General features: G+C 28.1%; 1 protein-coding gene across 4 annotated transcripts in view; it reads left to right on the top strand.

Annotated features, from left to right (window-relative positions):
- Nucleotides 1-14,367, top strand: part of LOC107449860 (cadherin 88C) — a 187,651-nt gene that overhangs the window by 135,168 nt on the left and 38,116 nt on the right. For 3 of the 4 annotated variants that reach the window (XM_043039525.2, XM_043039523.2, XM_043039524.2), the window contains exons 5-15: nt 713-775; nt 3,165-3,254; nt 4,745-4,828; nt 6,382-6,507; nt 7,792-7,923; nt 8,470-8,548; nt 8,899-9,011; nt 10,647-10,844; nt 11,754-11,906; nt 12,021-12,185; nt 12,270-12,346. In XM_043039525.2, coding sequence (XP_042895459.1) covers nt 713-775; nt 3,165-3,254; nt 4,745-4,828; nt 6,382-6,507; nt 7,792-7,923; nt 8,470-8,548; nt 8,899-9,011; nt 10,647-10,844; nt 11,754-11,906; nt 12,021-12,185; nt 12,270-12,346 — 1,280 coding nt within the window. Of the gene's footprint in view, nt 1-712; nt 776-2,913; nt 3,034-3,164; nt 3,255-4,744; nt 4,829-6,381; nt 6,508-7,791; nt 7,924-8,469; nt 8,549-8,898; nt 9,012-10,646; nt 10,845-11,753; nt 11,907-12,020; nt 12,186-12,269; nt 12,347-14,367 lie in introns of those variants that run through there. The other variant, XM_043039526.2, reaches the window with a different exon arrangement.

Here is a 14,367-nt window from a genome sequence, read left to right as displayed (position 1 = left end):
CAACTTTTATTGATTTTACACAAATATACCATAAATCAGTACATCCATTAAAAAAATTGAAAAGAGCTACGGAAAGGATTTATAGAAAATTAATTTAATGAAACTAAATATTCATAAGAATTAATTATTAAAAAAAATTAATATTAATTATCAACTAAAAGAGGAACTCGGAAACCAATGTAGTTGAAAAGGATTAATTATAAGGATTAATTACATGGGGGAATTTAAGGTTTTAAAGGATTAATTACATGGGGGAAAATGAAAAGGGAGACAATTAAGATAATTTCCCAAATAATGCTCTTCATTATGTTAAATGCTCTCTTCATCATCGGAAACAATAAGAATAAAAAGAGCAACAATTAAAATCTCTAATAACCAAAAGAATGTTATTTTTCTATTTAAGCTTCTGAAATAAAAATAAATATCAGGAAACAGACTTAAAAAGTTTGACTTTCAGAAGACGAAAATAACACTAGAGTTTCATTAAGTGATTACCATAATTTAATAATGAAATTATAAAAATATTTAATAAAAATAAATAATAAATATTTTAGGAAATAAAAGAATTATCAGAGTAAATTTCGAGAAAAAAATGAAGAATATCCGACGGACACTAAAATGTAGACTTATTATTTCATTTTAAACTTAAAATTAAACAGGTTTTTAATCTTTTATTACAATTATGCATTTTAATTTTTAATTTTTTTTTCAGATGGCCGATTCATATGCATTGGTTCTCACACTTACAGACGGACGCTTGGCCGATGGGCAGTTTGTAAGTAAATTATTATCCTTCTTCCATCATATGATGATGGAGAAATTTTGCATAGCGTTTGTCTTACATTGAGCATAACGCTTATTTAATTTTACTAAACTTTAGCGACATTGCGACTCTTAGAGAAATGTTTACGCATGTGCTGTGAAGCTCTAATACACTGTAAGAAATTACGATAAAAAGTACCGGCTCTTAGGGTAATGGTACTTTTTAACGTAAAATTCATGTTTATTGGGACAGATTACGGAACAAAAAACTTTACATACTGTAATTCTTACATAAATAATTACCGTAAAATCATTAAATTGCTGTATTTAAACAAATAGTACTGTTTTAATAACGGTTTCATAAAAACATTTTACTTTTTAAATAAAAATCGTTTAAATCAGGAAATTAAAAAAAAACGGATAAATGAAAATAATTTAAAAAAGAGAGTTTCTGGTTGATTATAGTTTTTAAAACACAGATAAATGAAGGAAAAAAAACATGTTTGGATAAAAACTTCAATCCTATAAAAGTGCGCAGCAAATCTTATATAAACGCACGAAGAAGACTTTTATTTGTTTAAGAAAATGAGCATATATATCGACTTGGGAGGTCTTTTAAAAACGACACAGCTCACGTCGAGTCAACAAGCGTTATACACAATTACAAGGCAGACTTCAAAGTCTTGAACTACGATGAACTAAGCCAATGAAATGAGCGTGGAAACTTAATAAATCTTATCGTCACTGCAGACGATAAAAAGATTCCTTCAAATAAATTCTCTAACGACAATTTTAATGGAAGAAACTTGTACACCTGTAATGAAGAGGATAATGGGCCTATTTTCTAACGATCGCTGATGAAATAGAAACGTGATGTTTACGTTGATGTGATGGAATTGAAACAGCTCAACCCAACTTTTCATCGACCAGTATACTTTTAAAATGATGATTAATCGCACATTCCATTATAGAGTGTTTTATCAATGCATAGTTAAGTACATAACTATGCATAGTGTAGTGCGTAGTTAACAATTGAATAAATTAAGCTTTCAAATTGTTTAACCTTTCATGAAACTTGAAGTATTCATTCTCTCCTGGTTAATTGGAGTCGTAGCTTTTTAAAATTATAATCATTTTTATTTATTTAAAGTTCCTATTGGGGGGAACGGGGAAGGATTATGCAAACTTAATTTGGAAAATTGAAAGTTTTTAATTCTTTAAAGGCATACAATACTCTAAGTTGAATACTCAAGTAAAACAGAAGGTGTCTTTTATTTATTTTTTTACTTTATGAATTACAGTATCGTAGTGGACTGGTCGTGGTTCCCAATCGATCACCGTAGTCAAGCATCATTGGCTGTAGTCAGCGATCAGTGAGCGGGGATTGACTACTTTGATCAGCCAACAAAGGAACCGAGGGTGCACGGTATCGGTCTTCATTAAATTGGTTTACATTAAAGTACTCAACTTATTGCACAGGTTCTCGAGCTATCAAATCTGGGGAAGCCATTTACTCTGCAAGGGATCGAAATTGTGATGGCAAATGTCTTCTTATGGTGACATCCCCAAATATGCTTCCCAGACCGTCACCGATAACCCATTTTGCTTCTCTAATATGGCATAAATAAAGTACTACTACCATGAATTACGCTACATTATGGATTGAAATTGAATTTTTTTAATGAACTGAATTTCTCTGGTTCATTTAAATTTACTACAAACAAGTAAACTTCATTCGGGAAATGCATCATCTTAACAACTTTTGTGCATAGCGTTTTCTTCTGCGTGCTTCAGATTTATTATGAAAGAGGGTAAGACTATGACAAAGAAAGTAGCAGGTCCATCCTCTGAGACTTTTTATTCGTTTTTAAAACTCATTCTGTTTTTGCCCCCAAAATTACCCAACAAAATTATTCTTAAAAATTAAAATATACGATAAATTTCAATATTAAAATGAACACGCTTTCATTGCTATATTTATATTATCTATATTTTCATAAAAAAACAAAAAGGAAATTGAACTTTCCAACTTTCTTTGAATGAGTCATTCATTTATGGATCATAAATGCCTCGCATGGAGAAACTAGTTCAGTAAATAGATTCAGTTCAGTTCGGTCTTACTTCTTTTGATACTTCTACTTTGATTTGTTTACAATACGTTTTGTTTTCAAATTTTAGAAGCGTATAATATCAGCGCAATTTTTTTTTTATCTTCGCATTCGGGTATTTTTTTTTTCCCCTGTAGAAAAATATTTAATACAATAAAGATGAGTAAGTAAATGTTTTATTCTTTCATGCATTTGTTTAGAAAAGCACACCAACATCATCTGTCTGGATTTGAATATTTTAAACAAATAAGTTTTACTACTTAATTAACTCTGTTGTTGTTTTTTTTATTTTAGATCAGACATTCCATGCTTATTATAGTAGAGGATGTTAATGATAATGAGCCCGTATTTAAATCATTTAAGTCAACTATAAATGTTAAAGAGGTAAATAAATTTTATGTGACTATAATGTATGCATTTTTTTATTTTTTTTATTGACTCATGAATAGCTTTGGTTAAGGGATCTTTTCGTAATCTAGAAATGTGTGAGTAGTTAACAGATTTTATTTATGAATTCTGTAATATTTTATTTAACTTGCTTAATTTACTAATGTTAACTTAGTTTTTGAACCATTTAGTAGCCAGTATTTCTATAGTTTAAGTTATTTATTAACTATTCCAGAAGTAAGTGCTTTCGTATTTTGATTTTCAATCTTATTAATATTTTTAGTTTTTGTTTACAGTTATCATTTAGTTAACAAAACATTGCTAATTTAATATAATTAATTAACAATAGCCTCTGTTTTGTGAATTGTTATTTCTTAAATCCTGAGACTTGTTTCTTTGTATATTGTAATAATTAAGAGAATTATATGAAACTTTATAATTTTGCTATAAGTTTACCTAACAAATAAATAATGTTTGTTTAAATGTCTTCTTTTTTTAATTGGTTGGAAAATAAATAATTATAGCAGATCATCTTGAAATTTGCAGTTATGATTTTAAATAGAAAACTTGGCCATTAGTGCAAAGGCACTTTTTTAAAAGAAGTCTTTTTTTTTGTGAGAATTATTCAAATTTAAATTAGTTTTTAATAATCTTTTAAAGCTGGAATACTCTCATTCATTCTTTAGAATCAGGTTATTTTAATTCAATTTTTTTTTTTAAATTATGTTTATAAGTTTTTAATTGTCGGGAGAGTTTTGTTGAAATTTTATCTAATAAAAAAAAAATTTGGAAAAAAAATTTGTTTAATTTTTGAAATTTAGTAGGAATCTATATAAATGTGATGGGTTAAGAACTGGTTAGCTTTTACCATCTTCTGTAATAAAAATCGCCAGCTACAATTTCTAACAATAATCTGAATTTTTAATTCCGTCATTTTTTCACTGAATCAAAACTAGTCATTCTTTAAAATCACATTTTTGTAGTTGTGGTTTTCTCATTTTTTTTTATCACCTTTTTTCGAACTTTTCTGGATAAAAATTTTAAATTTCATTTCGGAAATTTAAAGGTGGAATAAAAACTAATGGTTCTTAATTTCTTAACAAAAAACTGCAATACTATTTTTACATTTTTTTTCGTTTTTTTATTTAGTATGCTTTTTGATATAAAAGTAAATTTTCCTGAATTTATTTTTCTAAAACTGTATATGATTACATTTTCCTTGTTTTTTTTTTAATTTATTTATGTTAATGTCTCAAACTAATATCTACTATAACTATCTAATTAAATGTTTGCTTTCTTTCTAATTGTTATCACCATCGTCTTCTATTTTTGATCAATACAGTTTAGGAATATTTCCATGTGTTCATGAATTTTATTGTGTTGTATGTTGTACTTAAATTATATTCCAAAGGCAAATAATTTTTCTTCTTAATTACAAAATGATTCTTCATATTTTATAGTATTGTAACAAAAACTTGAAATTTTAGGATTCTGCACCAAAAATATTAGAAACTGTAGAAGCTATAGATAGTGATGCAGGACCTTTTGGCCAAGTTATTTATCAACTTGGTGTAAGTATTTTACTAAACTTCTGCAAATGATGTTGATTTTAATTTTTTTTTAAATTTACTGTATAGCTTTCCCATTTGTTAGTTATATTGCTATGTGAAGTCACATTTTCTCTTTATTATTTTTCCTATAAATTTTATTACTACGATAAATTTTATTTTATCCTCTTGTTTTCTGATTTTAATTGAATGATATTCTGAAAAAATATACAGTGAAAACTCCCGGAACGAAAACCTCTATGTAGCTACCACTTTTAGAAGCCACGGAATTTTTTCCATAGACTTTGTGTTGAAGAAAACCTTTAAGAGACACCATTAAAACCTCTACTAGTGACCAGACATGCATCTGCATCAAATGCAGAAAAGGTCAAATTAGAAAACATGAAAAAACTTCAAAAACAAAATGTTTAACAAAACAAATAAGTAGATTAAAATATTTTCAAAATATTTGTGTGAGGCTCTCATTTAGAGAGCTTTTTTTGAGGATACAACCTCATGTTGCGGTCAGAGTGTACTGAATAAGATGCTATCAGTTATTTACTTCTAGAGTTGAAAGTTAAGTTAGAAAAAAAAGTTATTTTAGGAAAAGCAAGCATCTCAAACAAACTCATCTTTTTTCATCTTTTAAAGCTAACTCATTTTTGTGATATAAAATTAAAGGCAAACATGAACAAAACATAATTGTTTATTTATTTTAAATATATTTGTCATTCATAATTGGTAAATTTGTTTTTACACATAATTATATCAGTGACACATAATTATATCAGTGACCACTAGTATTGGAATCATTTTTATAAATGATAGATTTTATGCTTCAATACCTCTTTTCATGACGCCAACAGAAATGGCATCTCCGCACCAAGAAAATTACACTGACTAAGGTTAAAACCGTTTGCGCAAAATCATGTTCCTTCGATAACAATTTTGAAGTCAATAGTGCTAACCTCTAAGAAGGACCAACCTCCATCAAAGACCATTTCACTGTGGAAATGAGAGTGGTCGCTTCTGGGAGGTTTCACTGTTTCTTATTTATATATCTTCTTAGGGTAGTCAGTGTACTTGTTTAAATCTGCAAAGGTCCCTAAAAAATAAAGTTTAGCAATTATCTCTGATTAGGCATAATTGGTTTTACATAATATTGAACAATTTATTGAGTTTTTCATTAGGTAGCTCAATATTTTGTCTTTTTTTTTGTGTAATAACTATTATTTTTATAAAATCACTGATGAATAGTTTAACCATTTTAGTGGTGTTTTTTTTTTTTTTTAAATTTTTATGAGCTAAATTAAATTATTCTGATTTTTATCAGTCAAGTTTAAAGAAGTAGATAGGTAGATAGAGAATAATTTTATTTTCACCAAACATGCATCCTGTCTTTAACATAAAAGTGCTTATTTTAATATATATATACACACACACACAATAAATTTAAGAATTTATTTCTCAATTTTTCGACAATGATCTTACAATAAAGCACACAAGTATGATACACAGAGTTATGCAAATAGTGAAGCTAATTCTATATGATCAATTTCTTCTCTTTTCTTTTTTAGAATGTTGATAAAGATACATCCGAAATTTTTTCTGTTCAAACAACTCAAGGAAAAGGTGTCATAAACCTTATTGGTAAATTAGATTATGAAAGAAAGAGCCTATACCAACTAAGGGTTTTGGCTATTGTAAGTTAACATATTTTTCTTTGTCAATTAAATTTAAGATCTAAGCTGATTACTTTGTATAAGTCTTTTTTAATAATAGTTTCAGACATAATATTCACAAAATATTGCTACTATTTTTGAGTAATTGTAAAAACCATGACATGAGAAAGTAGTTCAAAAAATCTTCTTCAAGGTTTTTCTCATGTATATGTTACTGTCACAGCATGAAATCTAGCATTTTATATAATGCGTGAAGTTGACTGACGAAGTACGAAATGTTTTATATTCTATATATTGCCTATACATTTTATAGAATGATCAATAATGAAGTGTGTGAAATTATTATTATTGTCACCCATCATTTTGTATGACTGACAAAAAACCTACAGTCATTCTATACAATGACTAGACAAAGTAGTTTTCATATTTCAAACTTAGCCTAAAGAGCATTTGTATTCTATAGAATACCTAGGCATTTTATACAATGGCTAAGCAATGAATATAATAATTCTCAAATTTCATTCTTTGCTTAAAAATGCCATGCACTATAAGGAATGCTGACATTTCATACATTAACAGTAACAAGTAAGTAATTTACTATTCTTCTGCTTTGTCTGCATCATTCCTACTGTTGTACTCAATGGAAAAATTACCACTTTTATTCTTTATTTCACACCTTCAAATCATGCAGCAACAAGGAAACTTCTCCTGAAAATTTAACACTAAATTGGTTAACGCTTTTCTGCCTAATTTTGTCTTTCTTTCTTATGTATCAAATCCACTACTACCATGTTATTAGACTCAAATTCTTTTTCCAGTCACTTATGTGCTGAGCCAGTCCTTTTGCCTAACTTTTAAATACCCATAATTTTTAATTTTTTCATTTGTAATGACATTGCATCATTTAAAAAACATGTATGTTTTTAAAATTTAATTCAATTTTCTTAATTAAGGAAATAAAATAAACATTCAACATTATTGATATTTAATATTTTAGATTTGTTAAGGAACAATTTTTTTGAATATATCTATATATATATTACTGCTAAACTATTAATTAATTATTAAAATTATTTATTAAAGATTCATTTTTCAAAAAAGTATTTCAAATTTTATTATAACGTTGAAACCTTTATATTTCATGGTTATTCAGTTATTAAAATTGTCTTTTTGTATTCATGATATTCTATTTAACTTTTATTTTTTTTATATTACTTTAGCCATTCTATTTAATTATTATTTATTTCAGTAGTCATTGATCTATTTTTTTTCTTGCAATAAACTTTCATATTATCATTTTAACAGGATCGTGCAAATACTGGTCGTCGAAATACAGCCACAGCTGCCATCGTGGTCAAAATAGAAGATGTTGAAGATCAACCTCCAGTATTCATATCAGTCCCATCTGTCACGAGAATACCAGAAGATTTGCCTATTGTAAATAATTTATTTGTTTTTCAAATATTGTAAAACATCTCTAAAGAAATCCGTTTTGGTGTCTTAAAAGATTTGTTTTCAAAAAGTTGGTTGATCAAAAGCTAAGCAGTTATCTTTTGGCATTGAAAACCACCTTGTCTAAACATTTAACAAAATAATAATAATATTCTTCACTGACAGCTAGTTATAAACTGTAAGTTCTTCCTTCACTAAATTTTTCATTTTATTTTTTTATTTCTAAACTTGGTTTTCTATTGTAGGATTCCAATCCTGTTTGTAATTGTTTCTCCATTATCTTTTTTTAAATTTAAGTCTCAATTTTATACCTTTTTTATAAAAATTGGCAATCAATTGTTTTGATTATCTGAAGTTTTTAGACAATCTTTTTTTTTTAATAATGTATATTAAAAAATCAATAAAAAATAAAAATCATACTTTTTAATATTCACCATTGGATACTGTAACTAGTTATAATAAACTTAATGGATGAATTTATTTTATTTGAGTTTTATATTTTTTAATTCTTCAACAATATTATTATTGCAGAACTCTGCTGTCTTATCTGTAAAAGCTGTTGATGGAGACCGAGGTGTTAATAATGCCATCACATATAGAATATCTAAAGGTTAGTAATATTGCATTTCTCTGGTTTTTCAATCCAATTTTCATATTAAAACCAATGTTACAAATTTTTTAATCGTTTAATTCTTTCTCCGTCCAATTTAATAATTATCTTATTATTTTAATCTGCATTTATTTAAACCTTTGTAACTTTTAAAATAGAATTGCTATTTTCTCAACTGATCAATTTTTAAATTTTTTTTTCTTCCTTAAATAGGTAACTTTGATCATAAAATTTCTATTTCAATCAAGATTAATATGAAATGGACATAATACAAATATTTAATATAATATTTTACCAGATGAATTTAACTAAACAGATTTTTTAATTTTGTTTCTTTTTGTGCAATGCAGGTTCTAGAGGATTGTTCTCCATTGACCGTACAAGTGGTTTAGTGATAGTTAGTGGAAAACTAGACCGAGAAAATACTGATAATAGGAATGGAGCATTCATTTTAGAAATAGAGGTGAGATTAAATGTTATGTTTTCAGTTTTTTTTAGCTATCAATTATCTGTGCATATTTTATGTATACATTTTTTGCATTACATATGTTACATTACATGTGTAATTTTATATTATATTATTTATATTCAGTAACTATTTGCATTATTGTTACATGTATACTTTTATGATAGAACATTATTATTATCAAATGTCATTAGACCGCAGGCTCTCCAATATTTCTCTACTTGAGTATAGAACAGGAAAATGATGCTAGACACTTGTCCTAGTGCAATACAGCCATATCCTGACTAGCCATACAAAAAGAACATGTACAAATAAAAAAGATAGGCACAAGGGCAATCGTGATTTGTCAGGAGTTTATAAGTTGCCACTGTAGCTGCACAAGGTGAATCAGGAACAGACTGTGGTTCAGAGAAGAGTACACTCCAAGGTTTTCCCCTCAGAAGATGCAAAGTCATTTCCCCGAGGAAGACCTTGGAGATCCTAACAATTTTAAATTTAGCTTATGATAGAACATTGCTTTTAATTTACTAAAAAATATGTATGCAAAATAACTTATTTTTAAAAATATTGTTTTCCTTGCTAGACTATTGATATTAAGTGTCCCGCAGTGAACTGATCATTAAGACACGGTTCCCAGCAGATCACCGAAGTCAAGCCTCACTGGCTACGGTCAGTATGCGGGTGTTTGACCACTTGGATCAGCCTTCGTAGGGACCGAGGGTGTGCGGTATTGGTCCTCGTTAAACTGTTTTTCCGTTAAGTGCTCGACTTCGCGTGCAGGTCATCGGGCTACCGAAGCAGGGGGGACATCCCCTCTGCAGAGGATCAAAATTGTGATGGCATGTCTTCGGATGATCCTCAGAGATGTTTCCCATACCGTCGCCAATAGCCCATTGCGCAGCTTTAGTGCGACGTAAATGAACAACAACAACAATTGATAGTAAGTTTATATTAACTAATGTATAAAATCTTTATCTTACCTAATGCTCAGGTATGAGGACATCTTATATTACAATGAATGAATAGAGATCATTTTTTATGAGAACAAAATCTTTATTGTTCTGTTCTCTACTGTTCTAAGACTAGGAGTGTTCTAAGGAAAAGAAAATTTTTAATTGATATGATTTTTTATTTATTTCTTTAGTCTTAAGAAAGCATTGTCAGGGTGCGTAGCGTTTTTAAAAAGTGCTTAAAGGTGCTTATTTTTGATGTATGTTTTTAAAAAGCCCTTAAGGTGCTTTTTTTTATTTAGTGTTTCTGAAAAGTGTTTGATTTTTTATCTTTTAAAAATAGATTTTTTCTTTTTAAATTGCATGAAATGCGCGATTTTCACAATTTTCTCTGCAATATTTATCAGAGACCAGCTATGTGAAGTTTTTGAAAGCGATTTTAAATTTCATTCATTTTATGTTTATAAATTACGAATTTTAAGCGATAGCAAAAAATTATTTTTATTACTGCTCAGATCCTAATTGTGATTTTTTTTTTTTTTTGGAAAGTGATTAAAAATAATTTTTGAGTGCTTGAAATGTGCTTATTTTTTGTTGAAAAATCTGGCTATGCACCCTGATTGTCTTTTAATGTGGAATATAATGATCTTATACATATATATTGCTAACACTTTTTTCTCAGGCCCAAGAGGTGGCATTGGGAGTTTTTCCATCCCCCAGTGTGACTACAGAAGTTACAATTATAGTAACCGATGTCAACGATGAAACACCAACGTTTTTGAGTCGTCAGTACATAGCTGAGATCAATGAAAATGCTGAAGTAAATGTTCCTGTCAATCTTTTGGGGTCTAGTGTTGCTGAAGTGTTTGATCACGATCAGGTATTTACAAAATGAATTATTAATTTATTTAGCATAGCCTTATAATTATGATGTAAAAGATTTCAGATGCTCTCCTATTTTATCACTCTTTTCTATTATACTACATTGCTTATATTGTCTTAATATATTTAAAAACGCTTGTTATTCTTTAATTAGACATTTATGTATGATTTTTTTTAAAAACAAAACTGATTAAATCTAGACGAACTAACATTACTAAATTGCTAGTTATCAACATTTTAAAAAATTTGCACTCATAGCATTGTTATTAAACTTAATTTTTTATATTTCTTTAAAATTAATTTTTTTTTAAATATTTTTTAAGTTTAAGTGAAATTATATTTTGTTTTATTAAAATTAATAAATGTTTAACAACCTAAATATATGGAAATATCAAAAGTACTCAATGCTTTCTGTGTTTTTGATTGCATTATAGAATAGAATAAAATGAGAGATAAATAAATAGTGGGGTGAAGTAAACTTACTGAAGAGATTACTGAAGAACTTAGTTTACTGTATGAATGATGATTGGGTAATCTAGGCTCTGCGGTATTATATAAATTAGGGATTGTTCCAAGATTTTTAAAAATAATGTGTGAAGTTTATTGTTAAAAGAAATTGTTCTTAAAACCATGTGAAAAATTCATCTGCCAATTTGAACAAACTACTACAGTAACAAACTAGCACTCTCCTAAATCAAATGAAAGAGATTTTTTTTAACAACAAGATAATGTGTATAACTAAAAACATCCAAAAAAAATTTTAAAAAACATGGTTTTTCTGAAGAAAAAAATTTATTTTTGTCTTTATTTCTTCCATTTCTATCAAATATTAACTAATAAAACTTTGCATGCAGTCATTTTACTTTATGTATTCCTTTAATTTTAAAATGAATTTTTTTTTATCTAGGGGAATAATGGCACCTTTAAAATCTTCTTGGAAGGTGATGATGCTGTGTTTGACGTAACACCATCCGAAGGCGTCAACGAAGCTTCTTTCCTTATTAGAGTGAAAAATTCATTAGCTCTTGATTATGAAAGGATACAAGAATTCAATTTTAGGGTAATTTTTACACCATTTGAAATTTATCTTATCCCATTTAAGTCTTCATTTTTTTAAAAATATATATATTATCTTATGAAATGTATATCATATTAATCTTATTTTATGAAACAGATTGTTGCTCAAGAAACTGTTCCAATCATGCCAAAATCTAGTACAGCCGATGTAACAGTATATATTAGAGATGTGAATGATAATTTCCCTGAATTTTCTGAGGATGTGTATCGAGTATCCGTTCCTGAAAATGCTGAAGCGGGCACTATTTTAACAACTATTAGGGTAAGATGTGTTTTTTTTTTCACAAACTTCAGTCTTAGTTTATGTTCATATTTTGTTAATCATATAGTTTGTATTTAATCATAGGCTGAAGATAAAGATTCAGGAGAATTTGGAACAAGAGGTATTCGATATACAGACCTCAGAGGACAAATAGCTGACAAGTAATTAGCTTTAAATATATATACTGCAGTCAAAATTGACATAAATTACATTTTATGTAGTTTTAACATTTAATAAGCTGAAAACAATTACTGTTAGGGCCTTCCAAGCCAGATGAGGCATCAGATGAAGAGTAACACCCTGGTCCTCTAGATTGGGGCAACCCCACCTTGTAAAACATCTTCCATTGCAAAATCAAAAACCGGACTGATCTCTCGAAAACACGTTAGGGACTTGAAATTCGTATATATTTTGGCACTGTTCCAGAGTAGAGCTTGTTGGGCTTTTTTGTTTATTAACAAATAAATTTATGTGGTATTAACCTGATTGCCATCTAGGAGATGAGATGAATTGGAGTAGGCTATCTGGATGATAGAACATACTCTTTATTTTATAGCAGTTACAGTTAAAAATATATATATATATTTTTAAATTAAAGAAATTTTTTAAAACTTAATGGATTCAGAAAGTTTCTACAATCAAAATTAGTAAAAAGGGAAACAAAAAATATATTATATAAAGCAATTATTTTGCCCATGCTCACATGTGACTCATAAACCTGAGTTATGACAAAATCACATGAAGTTAGACTTGCTATCTTCAAAAAAAAAGTTTTGAAATGGATTTTGGATTCAGTCAACAACAATGATGTATGGAGCTACAGATATAATTATGAGCTGTATATAGAGGCAGATATTGTCTATAATATTAAAGTAAACCACATAAAATTCACTGGATAAATCTGCCGAATGTGCCTATTCTCATTAATATCCAGAGTGTTTCATTTTAAACTTATAAAAACACAAACCAGAGGCAGGCCTAAACTTAGATGAGTTGCCTGTATTAATGGAGATTTCAAATAACTTAAGAATGAAATACTTAAAAACCCTGGCGAGAAAGAAAACAGAATGGAAGAAAATCCTGAAGAAAACCTTGGCCCTCAAAGGGCTGTTGAACCAATAAGGAAAGAAGATGAAAAAAGTCCCAAATGCTCAATTACACATATGTTTTTCCCTTTTGTTAAGTTTTAAGGCAAAACTTGTTAATCAGGGGCTTGTTTTTGCACATGTTGTGTGTAGATCAATGCCAATGATCCTTAGCATTTACGTCGTTACATTAAATAAATTTATTATTGTCTAGACGCATAAAAATTTAGATGTCATATGTTTTGTATTTGAATTAGTTAATTACGTTTTAAAATATATGAACTATTGATTGTGATACATATGAATCAGATATCAATTTTCAATCTAAGGACTGAGCTAGAGGAGTAACCTTTCCCCTCTTTATTTTGCTCCAAAAAATTTTTTATCAGACTTATATTATAATACTATTTGATTTAATTACATTAAGTATGCTATTGACATTTTCAGCAAAGTAAATCCAATTCAGGCTTTTGTACCTTCAATAAACATCTAAATTCTATGTTGTGTTATATTGATATTCTGTCAGTAGATTTGCTATGAGTTTTTAACATTTTTCTTTTTCAGACTGCAATTAGATCCTGTTACTGGAGTTATTACTATAAAAAGCTCTGAACATGGTATGGACCGTGAAACTACTGCCCAGTATTTTGTCACTGTTGAAGCCAGAGATAGTAATGGATTTGGAAACAGGAATACTGTTCAGCTGGTGATATCTGTTGATGATGTCAATGACAACACTCCCAGATTTCTTCAGCAGAAATATGAAGCAAGGTTAAATGAAAATGAAGATAATTTTTTAACACCATTAATTGTACAGGTACAGTTGTTAAAACTATGTCATTTAGTAAATAAAATTTTAAGAGCATAACATTTTGTAGTGAAGCATTGTTATTATTTTTTCTCATTAAGTGTTCATGTTTCAGTAAAAAATATTAATTTGCATCTATTTTTTTTTACTTTTTGGAATCTGTCCTTTTTGGAAATTAATTTGTTTTAAATTTACTAAATTAAATAAGTAAGAAAAAATATTTAGACTCTTTTTTTTTTTAATAAAAAAACTATAATAAATAAAATTTAAAAAATTTCATCGCTTCAAC

The sequence above is a fragment of the Parasteatoda tepidariorum genome, chromosome 10 (genome assembly GCF_043381705.1).
Source record: "Parasteatoda tepidariorum isolate YZ-2023 chromosome 10, CAS_Ptep_4.0, whole genome shotgun sequence".
In the NCBI taxonomy this organism is placed as follows: Eukaryota; Metazoa; Arthropoda; class Arachnida; order Araneae; family Theridiidae; genus Parasteatoda; species Parasteatoda tepidariorum.
Note: the sequence above shows the minus strand (reverse complement) of the source record. Positions and strands in the feature narration are given on the sequence as shown.